General features: G+C 56.0%; 8 protein-coding genes across 8 annotated transcripts; 5 read left to right on the top strand and 3 right to left on the bottom strand.

Moving 5' to 3' along the window:
• Nucleotides 1-1,073: 1,073 nt before the first annotated feature.
• On the top strand, nucleotides 1,074-2,683 carry QBC33DRAFT_546403 (family 31 glycosyltransferase). Its single transcript, XM_060428658.1, has 2 exons — nucleotides 1,074-1,741; nucleotides 1,797-2,683. The coding sequence occupies exons 1-2, from the start codon at nucleotides 1,193-1,195 to the stop codon at nucleotides 2,601-2,603; spliced, it is 1,356 nt and encodes a 451-aa protein (XP_060280769.1). The 5' UTR covers nucleotides 1,074-1,192; the 3' UTR covers nucleotides 2,604-2,683.
• Nucleotides 2,684-2,978: 295 nt separating this feature from the next.
• QBC33DRAFT_456967 (protein KES1) lies at nucleotides 2,979-4,371 on the top strand (the record flags this gene model as incomplete). The annotated part of the gene is made up of 3 exons (XM_060424834.1): nucleotides 2,979-3,038; nucleotides 3,109-3,428; nucleotides 3,504-4,371. 3 exons carry the CDS (start codon nucleotides 2,979-2,981, stop codon nucleotides 4,369-4,371), a joined length of 1,248 nt encoding a protein of 415 aa, XP_060280768.1.
• A 632-nt stretch (nucleotides 4,372-5,003) lies between these two features.
• QBC33DRAFT_580172 (cysteine proteinase) lies at nucleotides 5,004-7,202 on the bottom strand (the record flags this gene model as incomplete). Its single annotated transcript, XM_060431187.1, has 3 exons — nucleotides 5,004-5,406; nucleotides 5,533-6,176; nucleotides 6,213-7,202. 3 exons carry the CDS (start codon nucleotides 7,200-7,202, stop codon nucleotides 5,004-5,006), a joined length of 2,037 nt encoding a protein of 678 aa, XP_060280767.1.
• Nucleotides 7,203-7,794: 592 nt separating this feature from the next.
• Nucleotides 7,795-9,013, bottom strand: QBC33DRAFT_546397 (uncharacterized protein). The gene has a single exon (XM_060428657.1). It carries the CDS (start codon nucleotides 8,858-8,860, stop codon nucleotides 7,847-7,849), a length of 1,014 nt encoding a protein of 337 aa, XP_060280766.1. The 5' UTR covers nucleotides 8,861-9,013; the 3' UTR covers nucleotides 7,795-7,846.
• An 842-nt stretch (nucleotides 9,014-9,855) lies between these two features.
• Nucleotides 9,856-10,984, bottom strand: QBC33DRAFT_477299 (uncharacterized protein). The gene is made up of 2 exons (XM_060425269.1): nucleotides 10,813-10,984; nucleotides 9,856-10,734 (listed from the first exon to the last, which is right to left on the bottom strand). The coding sequence occupies exons 1-2, from the start codon at nucleotides 10,891-10,893 to the stop codon at nucleotides 9,907-9,909; spliced, it is 909 nt and encodes a 302-aa protein (XP_060280765.1). The 5' UTR covers nucleotides 10,894-10,984; the 3' UTR covers nucleotides 9,856-9,906.
• A 1,013-nt stretch (nucleotides 10,985-11,997) lies between these two features.
• QBC33DRAFT_496991 (uncharacterized protein) lies at nucleotides 11,998-13,622 on the top strand. The gene is made up of 3 exons (XM_060425581.1): nucleotides 11,998-12,360; nucleotides 12,418-12,769; nucleotides 12,829-13,622. The coding sequence occupies exons 1-3, from the start codon at nucleotides 12,276-12,278 to the stop codon at nucleotides 13,487-13,489; spliced, it is 1,098 nt and encodes a 365-aa protein (XP_060280764.1). The 5' UTR covers nucleotides 11,998-12,275; the 3' UTR covers nucleotides 13,490-13,622.
• A 199-nt stretch (nucleotides 13,623-13,821) lies between these two features.
• On the top strand, nucleotides 13,822-16,208 carry QBC33DRAFT_546393 (aspartate--tRNA ligase, cytoplasmic). Its single transcript, XM_060428656.1, has 3 exons — nucleotides 13,822-14,993; nucleotides 15,050-15,149; nucleotides 15,257-16,208. Exons 1-3 carry the CDS (start codon nucleotides 13,935-13,937, stop codon nucleotides 15,832-15,834), a joined length of 1,737 nt encoding a protein of 578 aa, XP_060280763.1. The 5' UTR covers nucleotides 13,822-13,934; the 3' UTR covers nucleotides 15,835-16,208.
• A 1,039-nt stretch (nucleotides 16,209-17,247) lies between these two features.
• Nucleotides 17,248-18,114, top strand: QBC33DRAFT_594555 (Alpha/Beta hydrolase protein; the record flags this gene model as incomplete). Its single annotated transcript, XM_060431789.1, has 3 exons — nucleotides 17,248-17,276; nucleotides 17,319-17,398; nucleotides 17,453-18,114. The coding sequence occupies 3 exons, from the start codon at nucleotides 17,248-17,250 to the stop codon at nucleotides 18,112-18,114; spliced, it is 771 nt and encodes a 256-aa protein (XP_060280762.1).
• Between the last annotated feature and the right edge of the window lie 243 nt (nucleotides 18,115-18,357).

The following is an 18,357-nucleotide window of genomic DNA, read 5'->3' as shown; positions in this document are numbered from 1 at the left end:
ATGGCGGGAAATTGTGAGCTAGTGACGAGGCAAAGAACCACATAAGGGAGAGGAGGTGAGGCATGCCCGGAGGGTCTGCTTTCTGTCTCGGGCCTGTGTAGCCTCTCCTGAGCCGACAGAACAGTGTCGTTCGCTTCACATTCCTTCGCTTGATACCAATTCCTGTCGAACTTTATGGATAAATGGGCTCGCTTGGCTAACTGGAGACCAAGGAAAGGGGGGGAGCATGTTTGTTTGTCTTCAGTGGTCGTGAGCTCAGTGGGGCCGGGAATGGAGATGGGGTGGGCGACCAACAACCCCTTGGCCCTGCTTCGGTGGACTCGCTCATTCCCATTGACTCGATGTGGGTTGGCACTGCATCAGACTTTGCGATCGTCTTTGGTCATTCAACTCCCGCCTGTTGCTTCAGGTACTTGCATTGCCAGAGGCCCCTTTTCGAGGCAGGAAGACCAAACTGCCACCCAGCAACGACACTTGGCTCCCCCAAGGGGATTAGGGGCTCGTGTTTGGGAGAGCTCAAACCTCCCCAATAAACTGCCAGCCCAACTTGCAAAGCCTCGTGGGAAGACAGAGAGAAGACGCGCAATCGAGTAGTGTGATACGAAGACGATGGGATCCAGAGAGCCAACTTCAACTGGGGCTAGGGAACATGCTCTCTCTGGTTGTCGAGGCACAAGAAGCCGACAATCCCTGGGCAAAAGGGGAGTCATATTCTGTGACGGTTCATACTACACTGAACCTCCCCTTCATCAGCATCATACAACCTGGAGCGGAACCTCTCGCTGGCAGCACCAGCAAGCACAGTAACTGGTAAGTGCCAAGACCGTCCACGAGGATGAGTCCATGCGGCCCTAGAATCGACATAGGGGGGCGGAGATCGGCAATGTATGGCCCAACTTACACGCCTGTCGGGAAATCCGAGCATGCAGGGACTGTGCAATGGGCTGAGACTTGAGAGTGGGAGGCAGGTTGTAGGAGATAAGGTTGGTTTTAGCATGTGGGCGGGTGGGGCAGGCTGACAGGGGCATGCTTTTAATCCTTGCTGCAAAAGTCCAACACCGAGAAACCATCAACAATCAGCCAACGCTCCTCCATGGCCGCCGCTAGGAATTTCTGCGCACTTCTCCCGCCCGGCTCCTCTATTGCCCTTGTTCGATCAATTTCCCCGGAAGGAAAGTCGTCAATGTGAGCTATGCGGTGGCCACGCGCCCGCCGGCTACGACGATCGGCGCCGAGAGCATTCGTTATCTTGGTCTTCTGGGCCCTGGTCCTGTGGCTCTTCCTCCCTTACGACAGCGCCCTCCTCCTCTGGGCGCGCTTCGTCGTGCAGAGCTTCTTGTCACTCTTCCGATCGCCTGCTGCCGGCCAAGACTGGCTCGCCAAGCCGCCCAAGTTTCCTGTCGACTTCGCCGACGACGTGGCTTTAATATTAAAGACGGGATATGGAACACAGCTGCGCGTCCCTGCGCAATTGGATGCCCTGGCACCGCAGATGGACGGAGAACGGTACAGGAATGTCATTGTCATCGGGGATTTCGCGACAGAGTTTCGCCACAACGGCGTCCAGGTAGTCGTGCACGATGTCGTGGCGCCGGTAGCGCAACACGAGTCCTTCATGGGCAAGCCGGGGTATGAGCGCGTGCTCAAGTATGAGAAACTTGCAGACGCTATAAAGTCCGGGAAGGAAGAAGAGGCGCAAGAGATAGGCAAGGGCGCGGGCTGGGAAATCGATGCCATGAAGGTACACTCTCCGCCTCTTACATCTCCAACTGCATCGTGTGCTAAGCCCATGATAGTTCATCCCCGGCCTGGACCTAGCATACCGACAGATGCCCGGTAGGAAATGGTATATTGTCCTGGACGACGATACATACATTCTGCAGCCTGCCGTTCGCACGCTGCTTGAGCAACTGGATCCTACGCAACCTGCTTACCTGGGAAATGCGGTTGGAGACTTCAAAGGCCGATTCGCTCACGGCGGCTCCGCCATCATCCTTTCTTGGGCGGCCATGAGCAAACTGTTCGACCGGCACCGCCATCTCATCCCTACCGCACTCACCGACTCCCTCACGGAGACCTGGGGAGACAAACTGGTTGCAACGACGTTCATGAGAGTTGGAGTCTACCTGGATGAGCGGTACAGTTACCTCTTTAATGGAGAGCGGCCGTCAATCACGCGCATCCACGCCAGCCGCTTCTGCTCTCCCATTCTGTCCTTCCACGGCCTCGCGCAGCCGTCACAGATGGAAGAAGTCGGCCGAAAGTTCAAGCACATTGACAGCTTGGTGTCGTGGGGTCAGCTATGGAAACTGTACGGGCAACCCGAGTTTGGCGAGTTTGCCAACGACCCTGTCAGGGCTGGCGAGGACCATGTTGGCAGAACAGACGAGTGGACCACTACCAAGACTGGTGTCAAGTCGGCCGAGGCATGTCTGCGCATATGTAACCGACATGATAGAAAATGTCTTGCGTGGACCTGGGACGCGACGGCGAGGGCTTGTCACATCAGCCCTTGGATCGTTATCGGGGCTAGGTCGCCTGGGAAGTATTCGGGGCTTAATGTGCCACGGCTAGAGGCTCTAGTTATGGAATGTACCAAGTGAGTCTAATGTGTGCTAAACGATAGAGTGTACTAGACGATAGATTGTACCCCGGGCATTGCTTATACCGGTTATTGTGGAAACGTGTGGGTGGTGCCAGCTGCCTTGGTAGCTGGATATTCCCGCATATTGCGACCCACATCAAGGTTTGGATAGGTATGCGTGTTCCTGAAATGAAGCCAGGGCGGCCGCCTGAGAACCCAACAATGACGTGCAACGTCACTGCGAACCTAAATCGCAGGCTCCCCCACCACCCCGCTCCCGGATTCGCACCCTCAAATTGGCCGCTACTCCCGCCCACTCGCCATAATTCTTCAACAGACAACAACCAGCCCCCACCGTGCAGTATCCATCTTCAATAATTCTAGCCAGACCAGGATGGAGGGCGAGTCATCTACATCACAAGCCAGCGGGAGCAGCTGGGCCGCTTTCCTCAAGGTCTGACCCTTTGCTGTGCGGTGTGGCTTTATGCAGAGAGTGTCCCGCTGACCTGCCGCCCCTCTTCCAGTCCATAGCTTCCTTCAATGGCGACCTCTCGAGTCTCACCGCTCCTCCGTTCATCCTCTCGTCCACCAGTCTGACCGAGTTCAGCTCGTACTGGTGCGAACATCCCCCTATATTCGCCGCTCCGGCGAAGGAGCCCGACGCCAAGAAGAGGGCCGTGCTGGTCCTGAAATGGTTCTTGACCACTCTCAAGCAGCAGTATGCGAGCCGTAGCGAGCAGTACGGAAACGAAAAGAAGCCTCTGAACCCCTTCCTTGGAGAGCTATTTTTTGGCAAGTGGGAGGATGAGGCGGGAACCACCGAGTTGATCAGCGAGCAAGTCAGGTGCGTACAGACAGCATCCATGAGTTATAACTTGTTCCAACAGCGCATGCGCTAATCCCTGGTTTCCTGGAACAGCCACCATCCACCGGCGACCGCATACAGCATCACGAACGTCCCCACAGGCGTCCACCTCGAGGGATACAATGCACAAAAGGCCACCTTCTCGCGCACCATCAATATCAAGCAGATTGGGCATGCCATTCTGACCGTTCCCAACCCGGCGGGTGAGGAGCCGGACAAGTACCTCATCACCCTCCCGGCTCTCCATATCGAGGGCCTGATATTTGGCTCGCCCTTCATTGAGCTCGAAGGTGCCTCCTATATTACCTCCTCGACGGGTTATACTGCCAAGATCGACTACAGCGGCAAGGGGTGGCTGTCGGGCAAGAAGAACTCCTTCACGGCCAGCTTGTATCCGACCGGCAAGGAAAAGGAGATACTGTATAACGTCTCGGGCCAGTGGACCAAGTCTTTCGACATCTACCCAGGCTCCGCCAAGGGGAACTCGAAGGCCACTCTGATCGAGAACTACGACCCGGCCGAGGTACCCGCCACGACGCTGACCGTGGCGCCAATCGAGCAGCAGCACCCGCTCGAGTCGCGCCGCGCGTGGTCAAAGGTGGCGGCGGCCATTGCCAAGGGCGACCTCGACGCGGTAAGCATCGAGAAGGGCAAGATCGAGAATGCCCAGCGGGAGCTGCGGGCCAAGGAGAGGTCCGAGGACCGCACGTGGGAGCGCCGCTACTTCTCGTGGCGGACCGACGCACCCGACGCCGTCCTCGCCGCCCTGGGGTCCGTCGTCGGGGTCCCCGACCACGGCGACGCGGACAAGACGGGCGGCCTGTGGCGGTTCGACGCGGCCAAGGCCGGCAAGGAGAGGGCCCAGCCTCCGTTGGGCGACGAGGAGGCAGCCAAGATCGCGAAGGAGTTGCTGGGACAATAAGACACCTTGTTACGGGAGGGTAGCGAACCCAGCAGTGGAAGCAGCATTCCCATTCTCGGAGCAAACCTTCCCATGTCATGTAGTCCGCACGTCGTTCTGTTGTATCCCCATGCACACACACACACACACATAGTATACAAGTGCAATAATAATAGTGTATTTAACACCAGGTGCACCTGAAGAATGCTTCCCCTCCGAGTAGCATGCGTGCGCGAAATGGACCGCGGGTCCTCTAAATATAATATGGACAGCTTGGGCGGCAACACCAGCCTCTTGCTATTTACAGGTGAAGGCCAGTCGGTCGGTGTCCTGCTCAAAGGCCAACGTGAAGTCCACGTTCACATACCCTCCTCAACGAGGTGTGACGGCCTCAGTCTCAGTCCCTTCAAGCATATATATATGCATTCGGAGAACGGCCAAAATCTCCGACGACGACTCCCCCCGAAGTCTTCCCGCGCCCTCCTCCCGTCTGATTTTGAAGCTCTTAAAATGCCACCGAAAAACGCCACCCATGTCAGCGCGAGAAACGCAAAACGTCACTCGTATTGCCCATGCAAACCTGTCCCAAAGGAGTCTCACGGGTGGAAAAGAAAAGAAAAGAACAACTCCCACGCCCGCCGCGAGGGCGACAATCAAGGAGGCCCCTCCCTCTCCAGCTCATAGAAGAGCAGGTAGACCTCGCGGCGCATGCTCAGCACCTCGCGCGTGCTCGCCTCCTTGATCTTCTCGTCGCTGATCCGCCACCACCGATCGCTATGCTTCCGCCGCTTCGCCTTGCCCATGGCACCACCACCGCCGCCGCCAGTGGCGGGGCGGGCGGCGACGGCTCTAGCCGCGGCAGAGGCGGGGATCAAGCCCGCGTCCCTCGCCGCCGGCTCGGAACCGGCAACGGCGGGTGACAGGTGGTTGTTGTTGTTGTTGTTGCTGTTGGGGTTGGGGGTGTCGCGCCCGGAGCCGTTGCGGCTGCCGCTGCGGGACGAGGGGAGCGACGACGCGATCCGCGACAGCGTCGACCGCGCCGACGCCGCGACAGATCTCAGGCTGGCGGTCTCGGCCGCGTCTCCTCCTCCTGCTCCTGCTCCTGCTCCTGCTCCTCTCTCCCGCGGGGACGAGGTCGGCCCGCTGGGGCGGCGCCGCAATGGGCTGGTGCGTGATGTCGACGTCGGTGGCGGGGCCTCGCTGTTGCTGCTGGGCGACGGGGAGGGGTAGTAGTCCTGGGAGGTGGAGCTGGCGGCCGGCCCCGTGGATTCCAGCGAGGGCGTCGAGGAGCTGGCGATGACGGATGGCGGCGATAGGAGGTCGGGGGCCGAGGCCGACGGGTTGCTGCCATCGGGCCGAGGCTGCAGGGCGCCGATGCGCGGCGTGGGGGCGGGGCTCGCCGACCTGCTGTACACGTCTGACGGCTGGAAGGTGCCCGGGTTGGAGAAGGGCGGGTAGAAGTTCTGCCGGCGGAACGACTCGTAGTGCCCGCTGTGGTGGCTGCCCTTGTGCGTCACCAGGGCCAGCAGCTTGTACTTCCTCTGGTGGAGGAGACCGCCCAGGGGCAGGCGTTCGGGAAAGGCAACTTTGGCCGAGTTCTTCTGCGAGAGGTGGCTGGCGTCGTAGATGGACCTGGAGAGGTGGACGGCCATGATCTTGGGGAACCGGGTCAGGCGGATATGCCGGGCGATCCTGCGCTTCGGGGCATATCGCAAGTCCGGCAGCACGACGTCCTCGGGCGGCTTTTCCGGATTCGTCTCGATCGCCGCCTGCAGCTTGGCGATTGCGGTCGTGGCCTTTTCCCTGAAGCTCTCCGAGGGCGACGTCTGCAGTTCGTTCTCAAACATGGCCACCGCATGTACTAACCGGCACTTCTCGCACTTGAAATCGTCAATGTATTCCGTCTTGAACATGCCGTCAAAGCAGGCGTTGAGGGTTGTCGACGAGGTTTGTGGCACGTTGAGGGTCAAGGTGCAAAAGGTGGACTCGGTTGGCCTGGGCTTGAATTGGCAGGTCAAACACTCGATCTGTGACTCGAATTTGCCCTCCATCGGGAAGCCCTCTTCCTCGTCATCATTCTCCTGCCCTCCCATAGGCGGGGGGGTTCTCTGGATGGTCAAAGGCGGCGAGGCGGCGGGCCCTGAGCTGTCGTCCTCTGTTGTATCGTCCAACGCCAGAGTGGCCAGTTTGTGTCCAACCATGCCGCTGCCCAGCTGTTCTGCTACGGCATCTGGGTTTGGAAGTGCCGCCGCCCCTCTGGCGTAGCTCCTCGCTCTGCGGCCGGCATGATATTCGTCACACAATCGTTCCGCAACGACCTGGAGGAATTCTTGTGCGTCCTGTTGTTGGCGGCTGATGCGCTGGCGGAAGGCAAGCTCCAGGCTCCGCACAAAGGGCGCGGCCGTAATTGTCTTTCTATAGATGGGCCGCTCGTTGAGGGAGTCGAGGATGTCCTTCAAGGCCTTGGTGACGCTGCCACTCTGCAGGCCCTCCACCTTCCAGTCGGGCATGTCCCTCTGGCCATGACCAACGGATCCGCGGGCTTCCCGGGGTATTGCCTGGGCGTAGACCCAGCCTTCGTCCAAATTACGACGATGCATCTCACGGATCAAGTATAGGCGCAGGTCGCCCAGGCCCGCGAGGGCCTGGAGCACCGAGTTGATGAAGCAGTCATTGGCAGGGTTTGAGAGGCCGACGACGCCTTTCTTGCGGTTTGAAAGAGCGGCAATACCGGAAGGACCTGAAGGACTCTCGTCGAGGAAGTAGGTCGGCCCAAACACGTATATCAGGGTTATTGCAGCAAGTGAGGCCCCTGCAGCATAGGTGGCTACCGTGAGGCTCTTCTCTGGCATCCTTTGAATCGATGGATTTGCCGGATGAGACGGAAGCGATTGAGGGCGGGGGAGGGGGCGAGGAGGCGATGTCGCAGAGTTTCCGGAGGTGTAGAGAGTGCGGCAGGTCGGCGAGGAGAGGGAATCCGCCTGCGGAAGGAGCCGGGCGACGGGGGCGCGAACGGAGGGCGTCGGAGGGTTAGGGACTATCGGTAAGCGGGCGCCGCACAACTCGTGGGGGTCATGGTAGAGGTAGGTAGGTGACTTCGTAGGTAGGGCTGATTTTCAACTTAGTAATTACGTAGATACAGACAAGTAGGGCAGGACATGTTTTCAATCCGCCGCGCGTGGGCTAAGGATCTGACAGTAGCAAGATAAATACGCAACACGGCGTGGAGGCCCTCGGGTCAACGTTTGCCAGGCGGGAGAAGCCCGGTGATAATGGTCATTTCATTAGGGTGGCACTGGGTGGTTCGCAATTGCAGGACGCGAAAGCGGAGGAATCTGACGAGTCGGGGCCAATGGCAGCAGATTGGACCCTGAGCTAGCCCCGCGTACCCCGATCCTTAGCGGCTCATTCTCGCCGGACAAATCAACCCGAGGATGCAGGAGAGTGGAAACACGCAGCAAAAAATCGGACGGACTCCGCAGATTATCCGAACACCCTAGGCAGCGGGCATGGAGCCCCTGGCAGGAGCAGCACCTTCCAGAAGCGTTCCATCCCAGTGCCAGATCAATCCCTTGAGGGCGCCCGACTTTACCCAATCCTGGCACAGCTCGATCGGATCCTCGTCCCCGTAAAACGACGTGGGGACATTGTACATGACAACGTGCATTCTCCCCTCTGGATCAGCTGTCTCCCAGTTCCATCGCGGCATCTCGGTCAGCCCCGGCTGGTGAGACGAGATGTTCACCAATAGAATCTTGATTGGCCGGTTGGCTCGGCCGAAGAACTCGGTCTTGATGCAGACCTCGCTGAGACCGTCTGCTCTAGTCAGCACCAGCGAATCCAGCTTTTGCATGGAGGCGACGTGGTGCCAGAACTCGAGTCCGATATCTTGATTGTACAGCGCCAGGCGCCGAATCTCGGGCCACATTGTCCACACTGGCGGCTCCTTCACCGGCCAATCGGGCTCATGGACGTCCAAGTAAAGCTCATCGCGCACGCTAACAAGCTCCTCGAGTCCGGTGAGTAAGCTGAAGCCGTCTCGGAGGACGTCGCGCACCCTCCGATGGTCCTCGGCAGGGTAGAGGCTGCGCAACGGCATGTCGATGACCAGGCGCTTTAGAGTCCCCCGGACCTTGCAGAAGACGTCCCGGACGCGCAGGGCCGTTGCGAGGTCATTGAGCGTGTTATTCTCGAATGGCGCCAGGTACAGACTTGTTAGATTCCTGAGTCCCAGCCCATCGCCCGGAGCATGGCCGGGCTGCAAGGCCGGTAGAAAACGCTGCAATCGACTCCCCGAGTCGAGATATACGCAATGTCTCCTCAGGTACTTTGATGCTAGTGCGTATGTCGCACGGCAGACCTTCGCAAACGAAAGCAGAGTTCTTGTTGTCATGTCCGAGGGCGGGAGCAACACATCGGGGCTTTCGGGCAGCAAACAAGTCATGACAAGGTAGATGAGCTCCGTTGGGAGCACAGCCTGGATCGGCCTCACATCCATCTGCTGCGGCATTCCCAAGGTTGGGTTTGAGATGGAAATATGCCTGCCTGCATGTGATTGAAGTTTGTTAGAGGGGAGAAAGATGGGTTAACAGGCAATGAAACAAGTAATTACTCTCTACCTACCTAAGTTTACAGCCCAAATCCGAACACCAAGAATTCCGCCTACCTCTAGGCTAGCCTGAGTGGGGCCCTGGGATCATCCTTGTGTACCGCCACCAGATCCCAAGCCCAGTTATCATTGCACTGTGGACCACATCAGTTTCTGATGATGGACGACTTCCCTTCTCGCAACTTGCAGCAAGGCCCCAATATATAACTGTACTAAGTGGCACATACATTGGATTGTCCACGTTTAATGGATTCCACGGATATATCTGCAAGGCAGAACCTTTCCTTAAATTGTGTTGCAGAGATGGCCCATCCGATGAACAACACTAGGGCTCCGTACATTTCCACTAATTATATTTTGAAGTAGGTTGCTGTTGTGTGTCTCTTTCGTCGTTGCGGTCATCAGAGGATCGAGTGTATGTACCAGAGGCCAGCCAGAAACCGCAGACTAATTATATTAAATCCTTTGTGGTGGTCAAGTAATTAGGGACCCAATGCATACGGCCCTGATATATCACGAGGAAGAAGTTACATGAGACGCGTGCAAAGCCGGTACGTAGTTCCAATAGCAAGAACCGTTCGTTTGGAACTACGTACCAGCTTTGCACGCGTGGAGGACTGGCTTTATTTCTTGCCAATCGTTGCGGGATAGTCTGCCGCTATTATTCTTCTATACCGACCCGCCTCAGCAAATTGGCCTTGTCCTTAGTCCGACTCCTGCATTGTCGCGCTGTATTAAATGTAGCAATCAGAGCAAATGCCCCTCTTGCCAGCGTACATGTCGGCCAGGCCGTAGATCGGCGATTAGTAGGGGCCGGCAGTGCCCCTTTTGTTGACCAGTCATTACATTTTGGAGGTTGCTTAACTGTCCTTGATGCAGACAAAATGTCACTATAGGATGGAACCTTGATTGTCTCATACTGGTGCTGAGCGAATACAGGTGGCACTTCACTCCAGCCCGCTCATGACAACAGGTAGTAAACGGCGCATGACCTGTCCCCGTGTCTTGTACTTACTGCCCACAGCGGCGTCAACCCAGTACTCGGATTCTGTCAGGGCGCCCCGCGAGTTATACCCAAGCAGATACTGCACCTCGTCGGGCTTAATGGCCCCTTCCTTGACGATATTCCCCTTTGTGTCCCGGAAGACGAGACCAAACTCCCCCTCCTCGAAGGCTTGCTGGTCGACGATAAGCAAGAAGCCCGACGCAATCGCTGCGGTTGCCATCACAGCCTCTTCGTAGTCGTCCTCCTCCGGATCCCTCTCGTCTCCACGGGCAGACACGAGTTCCCTAACAGCATCGACGTCGTCGTCACCAAATGTGCGGCACGTGGACGGAGCGGCCAGCTCGGGCAGAATATCATAGATATTCTGCCACTTCTCAGAGCCCAGGTTGAAAAGCGCCGCATCATCAAGCACATGCCAGCAGCAGCCACCGGGACCACCAAATGACTCGCTGCACGGGTCGGCCTGCTCGAGCCACTCGTGCAGCTTCTCGTCGTCGTCGGCCGCGCCGCCGCCATAGTAAGTGCGTAGGACAAACAGCTCACCAAACCGCTGTTCGCTTTGCGCGACATACATTCCCGCAATGCGCCGCAGCTGCGGCCCGCGCCAAGGCATGAGCACCGAGCGTACAAGCTCCTGCGCCTCCACCGAGGCGAATGCTTCGCTAGGGGCAGCAGGGTCGATGGCGATTTCGTCTTCCTCAATGAAGGCGTGAACCAATTCGCGCCGCTGCTGACCAGGTGGCAAAGGGGACGATTGATCCCATTTGGCCTAGCCGAGCCGGTCAGCCGTCCATCCATGATGCCGAGGAGGCACAACGGAAATTGCACGAGAAATCCGCCAACTCACCAGCAGATACTGCTCGACCGGAAGCGCGCCCCAGGGTGGCGAGGTGGTTTCGGCTTGTTCGGCGGCTTGGCTCTGGTCCATGGTTGTGGTTTGATTACGCCAAAGGTGCGTAAACTGAGTATTGGGTGTGCCTGCCTGTGTGTATGGGTCCCGATGCCTTGTGGAGCTACATGTAGCTGCTGGAGGTAGTCAGCTGACGTGAGGCAGGATCGTACTCGGCACACTACCTGGTACCTACTTCCTAACGAAGACCCCTCTGCACGAATCAGGGGTAATCACCTGTTTATGGCAACAATTAATTGGACGGGTTTGCAGCAAATACTTACTATGCACCTAGTCTCCGAGTGAGTCGATTGCCGCTAATTAGAGCCAGAGAGATAGATGCCTTGCGAGAGAAAGTGGTAGAATACCCAAGACATTCAACGCTGCGCCTCCATTACCTCCCCGGTCCTTTCACACTATATAGAGTAAGGAAATGGTAGTACCTTACCGATCAGGGAGAAATATCGCAATGGGAAGGTTCTTTCTTCTATTTGACGCGTCGCTCTGCACGTAGCGCTCCTACAACCTCGCCGCGTCCTGCACAGCAAAGAACCTAACCATGAGGGCCTTGTTCCAGGGCTTACATGCCCTCTGGGCACCCTTGCTAGCAGTCATTCTCTTACACTTCTTCTCGCATACTCTCAAGGTGTCGGCGCAGCAGGGAGCTCTATGTGACGCCGGCCACCCATGTAATGTTATAGATAAAGCTAGGCGTCTAACAACCTATAATTACACGACGCTTAAAGAGAGGCAAGCCTAAAAACGATGCGAAGGACCTGTTTCTAGCGGATATCAAGGATAACTAGCATAATATCTGGTACTGAAAACTGATATCACTGCAGCTTCGGATGTCAGTTCTTGTGCTAGTCGTGCTTTATATCTTCAAGTAATTGGTCCTTTGCCACGGTTTTTTAAGCGTTCACAGCGTTAAACGTGCTGGTCAAGTTATTTACACGCCTTGCTAAAGGTATTTTACTAGCAATCAACTGAATATTACGCTTGCGCGGCCGACTTGCGGATGCTGGCGGAGAACCGGCGCATTGTGATGTTGGGCATGTCAAGTTTGGATGACCAAAGCAACACGAGGGATTTTATTCCATGAGTGGGACACAGTTCGTGGTCGGCGATTCAAACTCTCCGTCCCGTCGCAAGCCCATGACGAGGACCTCGTGTTCAAGGGAAGCCCCGGCTGCACCAATATCAAGTTCAATCTACGGTTAATCTCGACGGTGGGCTGAGAGGCGCCCCCAGAGCGAAGGATCGTCCCACACTCCCGCGGCAGAATGCCAAGCTCCGCTTTCTCGAATAAGACGCGCATCTTTTAGATTTATCGTTCTTCATATAATGTCTTATGGTGCATCTATAACATCACAACCCGGTTAGTTGCCTTTCCTCGTTTCTGCTCTTGATTTTGTGTCATCATGAAGTTCAGCGCATTTTTTGTAGTAGCCACTGGCATTCAGAGCGGGCTCGGGGCAGTCCTGAAACCACGAGATGACCCACCAGGTACGTTATACGTTCTCAATCTGATGGCAGTGGATTTGTTTCTCATTGAAATCGCAGATGGCAATGTTCAGGTTCTCGAACCAAAAAACTTCAAGGACCTGGGCTCGAAGCGGGTCAAGATCAGGTATGGACCGATGGTTGTGCCTGGCATCGACGACGAGTCAACCCATGGGATGCAGAGCTTCGATGGCATGAATGCCGCGATGCCATGCCAGGATTGCCTGATCATGGCGGCCCTGTCTAATCTTGAATTCGAGGATGGCACGACCGCCAATGCCAATACAAGCATGTCACTGCACCATACTGTCCTCTTTAATCTGAATCGCACCGACGCAACTTGCGAAACCTTCCCTGAAAGGTTCATGGCTGCCGGTAATGAGAGGACCCCTCTTGATCTCACACTTGGAGGGTACGTAAACCAAGTAAATACGTGTGTGTTTAGACTGCTAATCAACGAGCGCACTGCAGTACCCGGAAAGCGGGCTACTACGTGAAGGGCGACGATCAAGTCTTTATGATGACGGAGCTCATGAACGAGGCCCAAGAAGCGCAAACCGTTTATCTCACGGCCGAGTGGGAATTTATAGAAGGCGTACCCGAGGGCTTCGACCTGGCCGTGCCACTCTGGCTGGACGTGACTGGGACTTGCTCAAGCTCAGAGGTCGCAATTGACCCCGAAGACAAGATTTTCAATTTCACCATGAGTCCGGAATGGTCGCCCAAGTTTACTGGAGATCTCTTTACAATGGTCGGCCACCTCCACGACGGCGGCCTCAAACAAGAAGTGTACATGGATGGGAAGAAGATCTGCGAGAGCGTGGCACACTACGGCGAGAGCGAGGGCTTCATGGAGCCAATGGGACCAATGGACCCAATGGCCTCAATGGAGCGCATCTCGTCCATTACCGGGTGCGATAATTTTGGCAGCATCGGTCCGGATAACAAGTTCAGCATCACGGCCTTCTACGACCTGACCCAGCACCCGGGGATGAAAGACCACCAGGGGGGCCTGCAGCCGGTCATGGGCATAGAGCTCCTGCACGTTGGTCGCCCAAAGGACGAGGCGATGAAGGATATTTTGTCATCGAAGCAACCTGATCTACAGGACATTCTCGGATCATTACCTTAGGCCAGGTCAACAAGATCTATTATCTCTCAGGGGCTAGGTAGGGGTAGAAATTGGAAGGAATGGCCACGTCGATGCACCATACATAAATAAGTAATACGCGGTATATTGCCTGCCGTGGATACTTGATTGTCGATCAATGCATTCTATACAACCACGGATAATTAGATGCGGATGTGACAAAAACTGCCATTATTGTGATGATAAATTTACTGGGGTTGTTGCTTTAGCAACCGTGGCTAGCCTCGTTAAACCCTTAAGCGGGCAAGAACGGATGAGTCATCCCTGCCCCTCCAAAAATTCTGGAAATGCCCCTCATTCATCTTCATTCATACCTAAACCAGGCGCATCATCCCAGTCGAGTCACACCATCCCACTTCCACCTCCTCTCTCTCTCTCTGTCTCTATTCGACCAAACCTCACTCGCCCTTCTCACGAAAAAGTCGACATGGCCGAGGAATCATCCAATCCCGCACCCCCCCCTGCCGACCCCCCGGCCGACGGCGGCGAAGAGGGCGCCGCTGTTTCGAAGAAGGCAGCCAAGAAGGCCGAAGCGAAGGCAAAGAAGGAAGCCGAGAAGGCCCGCCGTGCCGCCGAGCGCGAAGCCGCCGCCGGCGCCGCCGGGCAAGGCGGCCAGGCTGAAGATCTCGCGAAGGATAACTACGGCAAAGAGACGCACGAGACGGTCCTCTCGCCAGAGGCCGCGGACATCAATCTCAAGTCCATTGGCGAGGAACACGTCGGCAAGGTCGTGGTGCTGCGGGCGTGGATCCAGAATGTGCGCATGCAGGGCGCCAAGATGGCTTTCGTGGAGCTTCGCGAGGAGGGCAGCTGGGACATTCAGGGCGTCGTCGCGGCGAGTCCTGAGGGAACGCCAGTCAGCCGGCAGATGGTCAAGTGGGTGGGCAGCATCCACCCGGAGAGCTTCGTGGTGGTGGAGGCCACGGTGCAGAAGCCCCTGGACCCGGTCAAGAGCTGCCGCGTCGCCAACTACGAGCTGCACATCTTCAAGTTCTTTGTCCACGCTGCTGCGCCCGGCATGCTGGGTATGACGCTGGCGGCGGCAAACCGCCCGGTTGCCAACTTCAGCGACGAGGAGCCATCGGTTGAGAAGGCTGTCGAGGATCTCAACATAGCTGCGGCACCTGGCGAGACAGCAGGCATCCCGGCCGCCTCCATGCTGACCCATCTCAACAACATTGTTATGCACAAGCGTGCGCCGGTCCAGCAGGCCATTGCAGATGTCCGTGCTGAGGTGAAGGACCTGTTCCGCTCATACCTGAAATCCCACGGCTTCAAGGAGTTCGAGCCGCCATGCCTGATTGGCGCTGCTTCAGAGGGCGGCGCCGACGTCTTCACTCTGCCCTACTTCGGCAAGGAGGCGTGTCTCGCCCAGTCTCCGCAGTTTTACAAGCAGATTGAGATTGCAGGTGGTAGGAAGCGCGTCTTTAGCATTGGCCCTGTTTTCAGAGCCGAACAGTCAAACACACCACGTCACATGACTGAGGTAGATTTTGATCAGTTTCTCAACGTGGCAGATCAGGGGCTGACATCACACAATAGTTCACTGGTCTTGATATCGAAATGGAAATCAAGAAGGACTACAAGGAGGTCATTTTCATGCTGGAAGGCGTGCTGCTCCACATCTTCCGTGGCATCAAGGGTACGTATTCTCATGTTGTTGGCTTTTCTCCCCCTTTATGGCTGTCTTGAAAGCTCGACTGCTCCTGCTGTCGTCTGAAAAAGAGAGAAGGCTGAGAAGTTGCATAGAACGATGCGCCGACGAGATCGAACTGATCCGCTCTGTCTATCCCTCTGAAGATTTCCTCCTCCCTGAGCCTGGGAAGGAGGTCCGCCTGACCTTCGCCGAAGCACAGAAACTACTGCGTGAAGAAGGGCCTGAGGAGTACCGCAACGTATCGGACGACGAGGACATGAGTACCCCCCAGGAAAAGGCGCTCGGCGCGCTGATCCGTAAAAAGTTCCATACGGACTTCTATGTGATTGACAAGTTCCCCGAGGGCGCACGGCCATTCTACGCCAAGCTCGATCCATCCAACCCAAAAGTGACCAACGCAATCGATGCCTTTATTCGTGGACAAGAGGTGCTGTCCGGCGGCCAGCGTATCAACGACCCCGAAGAGCTCAAGGCGCGCATTCGCCAAAAGGGCATCGACCCTGCCAGCCCAGGTATCAAGGAGTACGTCCACGTTTTCGAACAGGCTGGCGTCCCATCTCACGGCGGCGGTGGCATTGGGCTCGACCGCGTGGTCGCGTGGTTGCTGAACTTGCCCAGTGTGCACCTAGCCGCCTACTATCCACGGACGCCGAGGAGACTGCTGCCGTGAGCGCGGCGTTTCTATGAGAAGTAGATGATCAAAGGTGCGATGATGCGCTATGAGCTAGCTTTTGAAAACAGATAGGCGTTGTAAAGGATAGAACCGTACAGCTGCTTGTTGGTGGAGAGCTATGAGTGAGTTGGTGACAAGGGGTGAAGGGGGTGGCATATGCATATTGATCATGTGGAACAGTACCATTCCCCCCCTTTTTTTTTCTCGAGTAGTGAAAAGGGGTGAAATTTGCGCCACGGTGTATAGTCACGTGGAGGGGAGAAAGGAAGAAAGCCGGAACGGCTTTCTTCGGTACCTAGGTAACTTAGAAGAGGCATGCAACCACGTACTTTACGAATATACTGTCGGAGACTGTCCTCACTTCCTCACAGGGTTTCTGAGCAGCCGGGACGGCTGATTAGCTGGCCCTGATCCTCCTTCTTGTGTTTGTTTTGTTGTTTTGCCCTGTTTCAGTAGATGTGCTATTCAGTACCTAGTTCACTTACGGTGGGCCGTTTCAGCAAGACCAAGGGCTGACCCCCAAGAGACCTATCACTTCCTACCTCGAGCAAAGTTGCAGCGAGCCCAGAGAGGACCCGGCTATGCGCCGTCTCACCATGAGCCGCCTGGCTCACCTAACCACGAGCAGCCGCGCCGACAACATCAACCAAAATATTCTTCGAGTCCCTCTCCCTCACCACCACCCCCAGCACCTCTCTTCCTTGACTGTCCCAGGGCAAAGTTGGATGTGGAATTCGCGGATCTGAACCTGCCCCTTCCGCCCATGGTCTTCAGGGGGAAGACGGGTCTACCTCAAGACACGATCCCTCAACTACTACCGTGTGATATCGACTGCTTCCGAATGAATCCCTTACAAGGATATTCGGGCCATCAGACATCTGGTTGTAACGACACGTTGACCTCCTTATGCCCGAGCTCTGCCTTGGCGGACGGCGTGTATATGGGCCGAGGAAGCCACTGGCAGCATGGGAGTCCCGGAGGTCGTGGGAGATGGCGACTTGTCTGGTTCCTTGCGTAATTGTACCCGAGAGTCACAAGGCTAGAAGCCAACCCCTTAGCCAGATTGTAGTCCAGGCTTGGACCTCGCAAACCAATCAGACACTATATAGGAGAGCATAGATAGGGTTGGCTTTGGCGCGTGGAGAGGTTGGGGCAACGCTAGGACCAATTAGACTTAGGCAGGGGGAGAATCTGGGGGATGGAGGGGAAGTTGTACACGGCACTTGACCGCGAACTGCCTGTACTCTGTACCATCATGCGTGTCTCCTTTGATGCTGTGTTTCAAAATTATCTTCGGCGGACTTGCTCTTTGACTTGACTTGTTGAGATCGCAAACAGTGGTTGCGGCTCCGTACCCCATTATTCCAGCTGCAACCCTTCAAACCGCACATACGCGGCCCTGACAAGACGATGACTAGCTACAGTGAAGCATGCTGCAAGTGAGTGGTCGTGTTCCCATCATCTGACAATAGCTAATCAAGGAGTCTCAGTGTCCCCCCAGCACTTGGCAATGGGTATAAACGCCAAGGTTCTATGGCTGACATTGCCGGAATGAAAACCTGTATGCTGCCTTACCTCTTGTCCATATGATATAATTTTGACTAGTCCTGGGCAGATATTACTGGACCAGAATCTGCGAAGAAGGCTATCCTAGTCATCCACGACATTTTCGGGTTCAAAGATCAAACCATCCAAGGCGCTGACCTGCTTTCCTCCCTTGACACCGAGCTCACCTATCGAGTTTTTATGCCGGATTTCTTCAATGGAGAACCAGCTGATACGGCGTGGTACCCTCCCGACACAGATGAGAAGAAGGCGAACTTCTTCAACTTCATTCAGACAATGGCCGACCCTGTCAAGAAGTCAACTCTGGTACCCAACTTTATCAAGCAGGCAGACCAGACATCATTGAAAGGCGCCTTCGAATCCTGGGCCATCGTCGGCTTCTGCTGGGGCGGCCGCATGGCCGCCATCTTGGCCGGAGAAGGAAGCCTTTTTAAAGCGGCTGTGTCATGTCACCCAGGAATGCTCAAGAACGAGGACGCAGCCAGGGTAACGATACCGTTTGCCATCCTCGCGTCCAAAGATGAGCCAGCAGAAGAGGTCGCCAGTTTCGCGGCACACCTCAAGGTTCCCAAGTACATAGAGACTTTCCGCACGCAGATTCATGGCTGGATGTCGGCAAGAGGCAATCTTGGAAATCCAGAAGTCCTGCGAGAGTACGAACGTGGCTATCGGACAGCTGTAAAATTCCTGGCCGAGCATGTAGCAGCTTGAAACATGGACTTTCGCGTGTCTCGCGACTAGAGATAATGGAATCAAGAAACTTATGCCACGTAAGTCATATATTCTCCGCCTCTAATAAGTAGTTCTTTCCCAAGGTAAGATACAATACTTGAAGTTGTCTTAGACCGCGCGAGGCCCTCGTTGTTAAGTGTGGCAGGGAGGATGCATCAGTCCCTTGTTGAGTGGTCGACATGCAGGTTGTACAGTTGTACCACGAATTATTGGGCAACGTAA

The sequence above is a fragment of the Phialemonium atrogriseum genome (assembly GCF_030411735.1).
Source record: "Phialemonium atrogriseum strain 8032-3 unplaced genomic scaffold QBC33scaffold_23, whole genome shotgun sequence".
In the NCBI taxonomy this organism is placed as follows: Eukaryota; Fungi; Ascomycota; class Sordariomycetes; order Cephalothecales; family Cephalothecaceae; genus Phialemonium; species Phialemonium atrogriseum.
Note: the sequence above shows the minus strand (reverse complement) of the source record. Positions and strands in the feature narration are given on the sequence as shown.

Bases quoted from the DNA above. Each gene is read 5' to 3' on its own strand.
- QBC33DRAFT_546403 (XM_060428658.1), top strand. From the start codon at position 1,193: ATGCGGTGGCCACGCGCCCGCCGGCTACGACGATCGGCGCCGAGAGCA. The intron at 1,742-1,796 runs GTACACTCTCCG...AGCCCATGATAG, and splicing joins GGGAAATCGATGCCATGAAG to TTCATCCCCGGCCTGGACCT.
- QBC33DRAFT_496991 (XM_060425581.1), top strand. From the start codon at position 12,276: ATGAAGTTCAGCGCATTTTTTGTAGTAGCCACTGGCATTCAGAGCGGG. The intron at 12,361-12,417 runs GTACGTTATACG...TTGAAATCGCAG, and splicing joins ACCACGAGATGACCCACCAG to ATGGCAATGTTCAGGTTCTC. The intron at 12,770-12,828 runs GTACGTAAACCA...AGCGCACTGCAG, and splicing joins CTTGATCTCACACTTGGAGG to TACCCGGAAAGCGGGCTACT.
- QBC33DRAFT_546397 (XM_060428657.1), bottom strand. From the start codon at position 8,860: ATGCCGCAGCAGATGGATGTGAGGCCGATCCAGGCTGTGCTCCCAACG.
- QBC33DRAFT_477299 (XM_060425269.1), bottom strand. From the start codon at position 10,893: ATGGACCAGAGCCAAGCCGCCGAACAAGCCGAAACCACCTCGCCACCC. The intron at 10,735-10,812 runs GTGAGTTGGCGG...CGGCTCGGCTAG, and splicing joins CGGTCGAGCAGTATCTGCTG to GCCAAATGGGATCAATCGTC.
- QBC33DRAFT_546393 (XM_060428656.1), top strand. From the start codon at position 13,935: ATGGCCGAGGAATCATCCAATCCCGCACCCCCCCCTGCCGACCCCCCG. The intron at 14,994-15,049 runs GTAGATTTTGAT...ATCACACAATAG, and splicing joins CACCACGTCACATGACTGAG to TTCACTGGTCTTGATATCGA. The intron at 15,150-15,256 runs GTACGTATTCTC...GAAGTTGCATAG, and splicing joins CATCTTCCGTGGCATCAAGG to AACGATGCGCCGACGAGATC.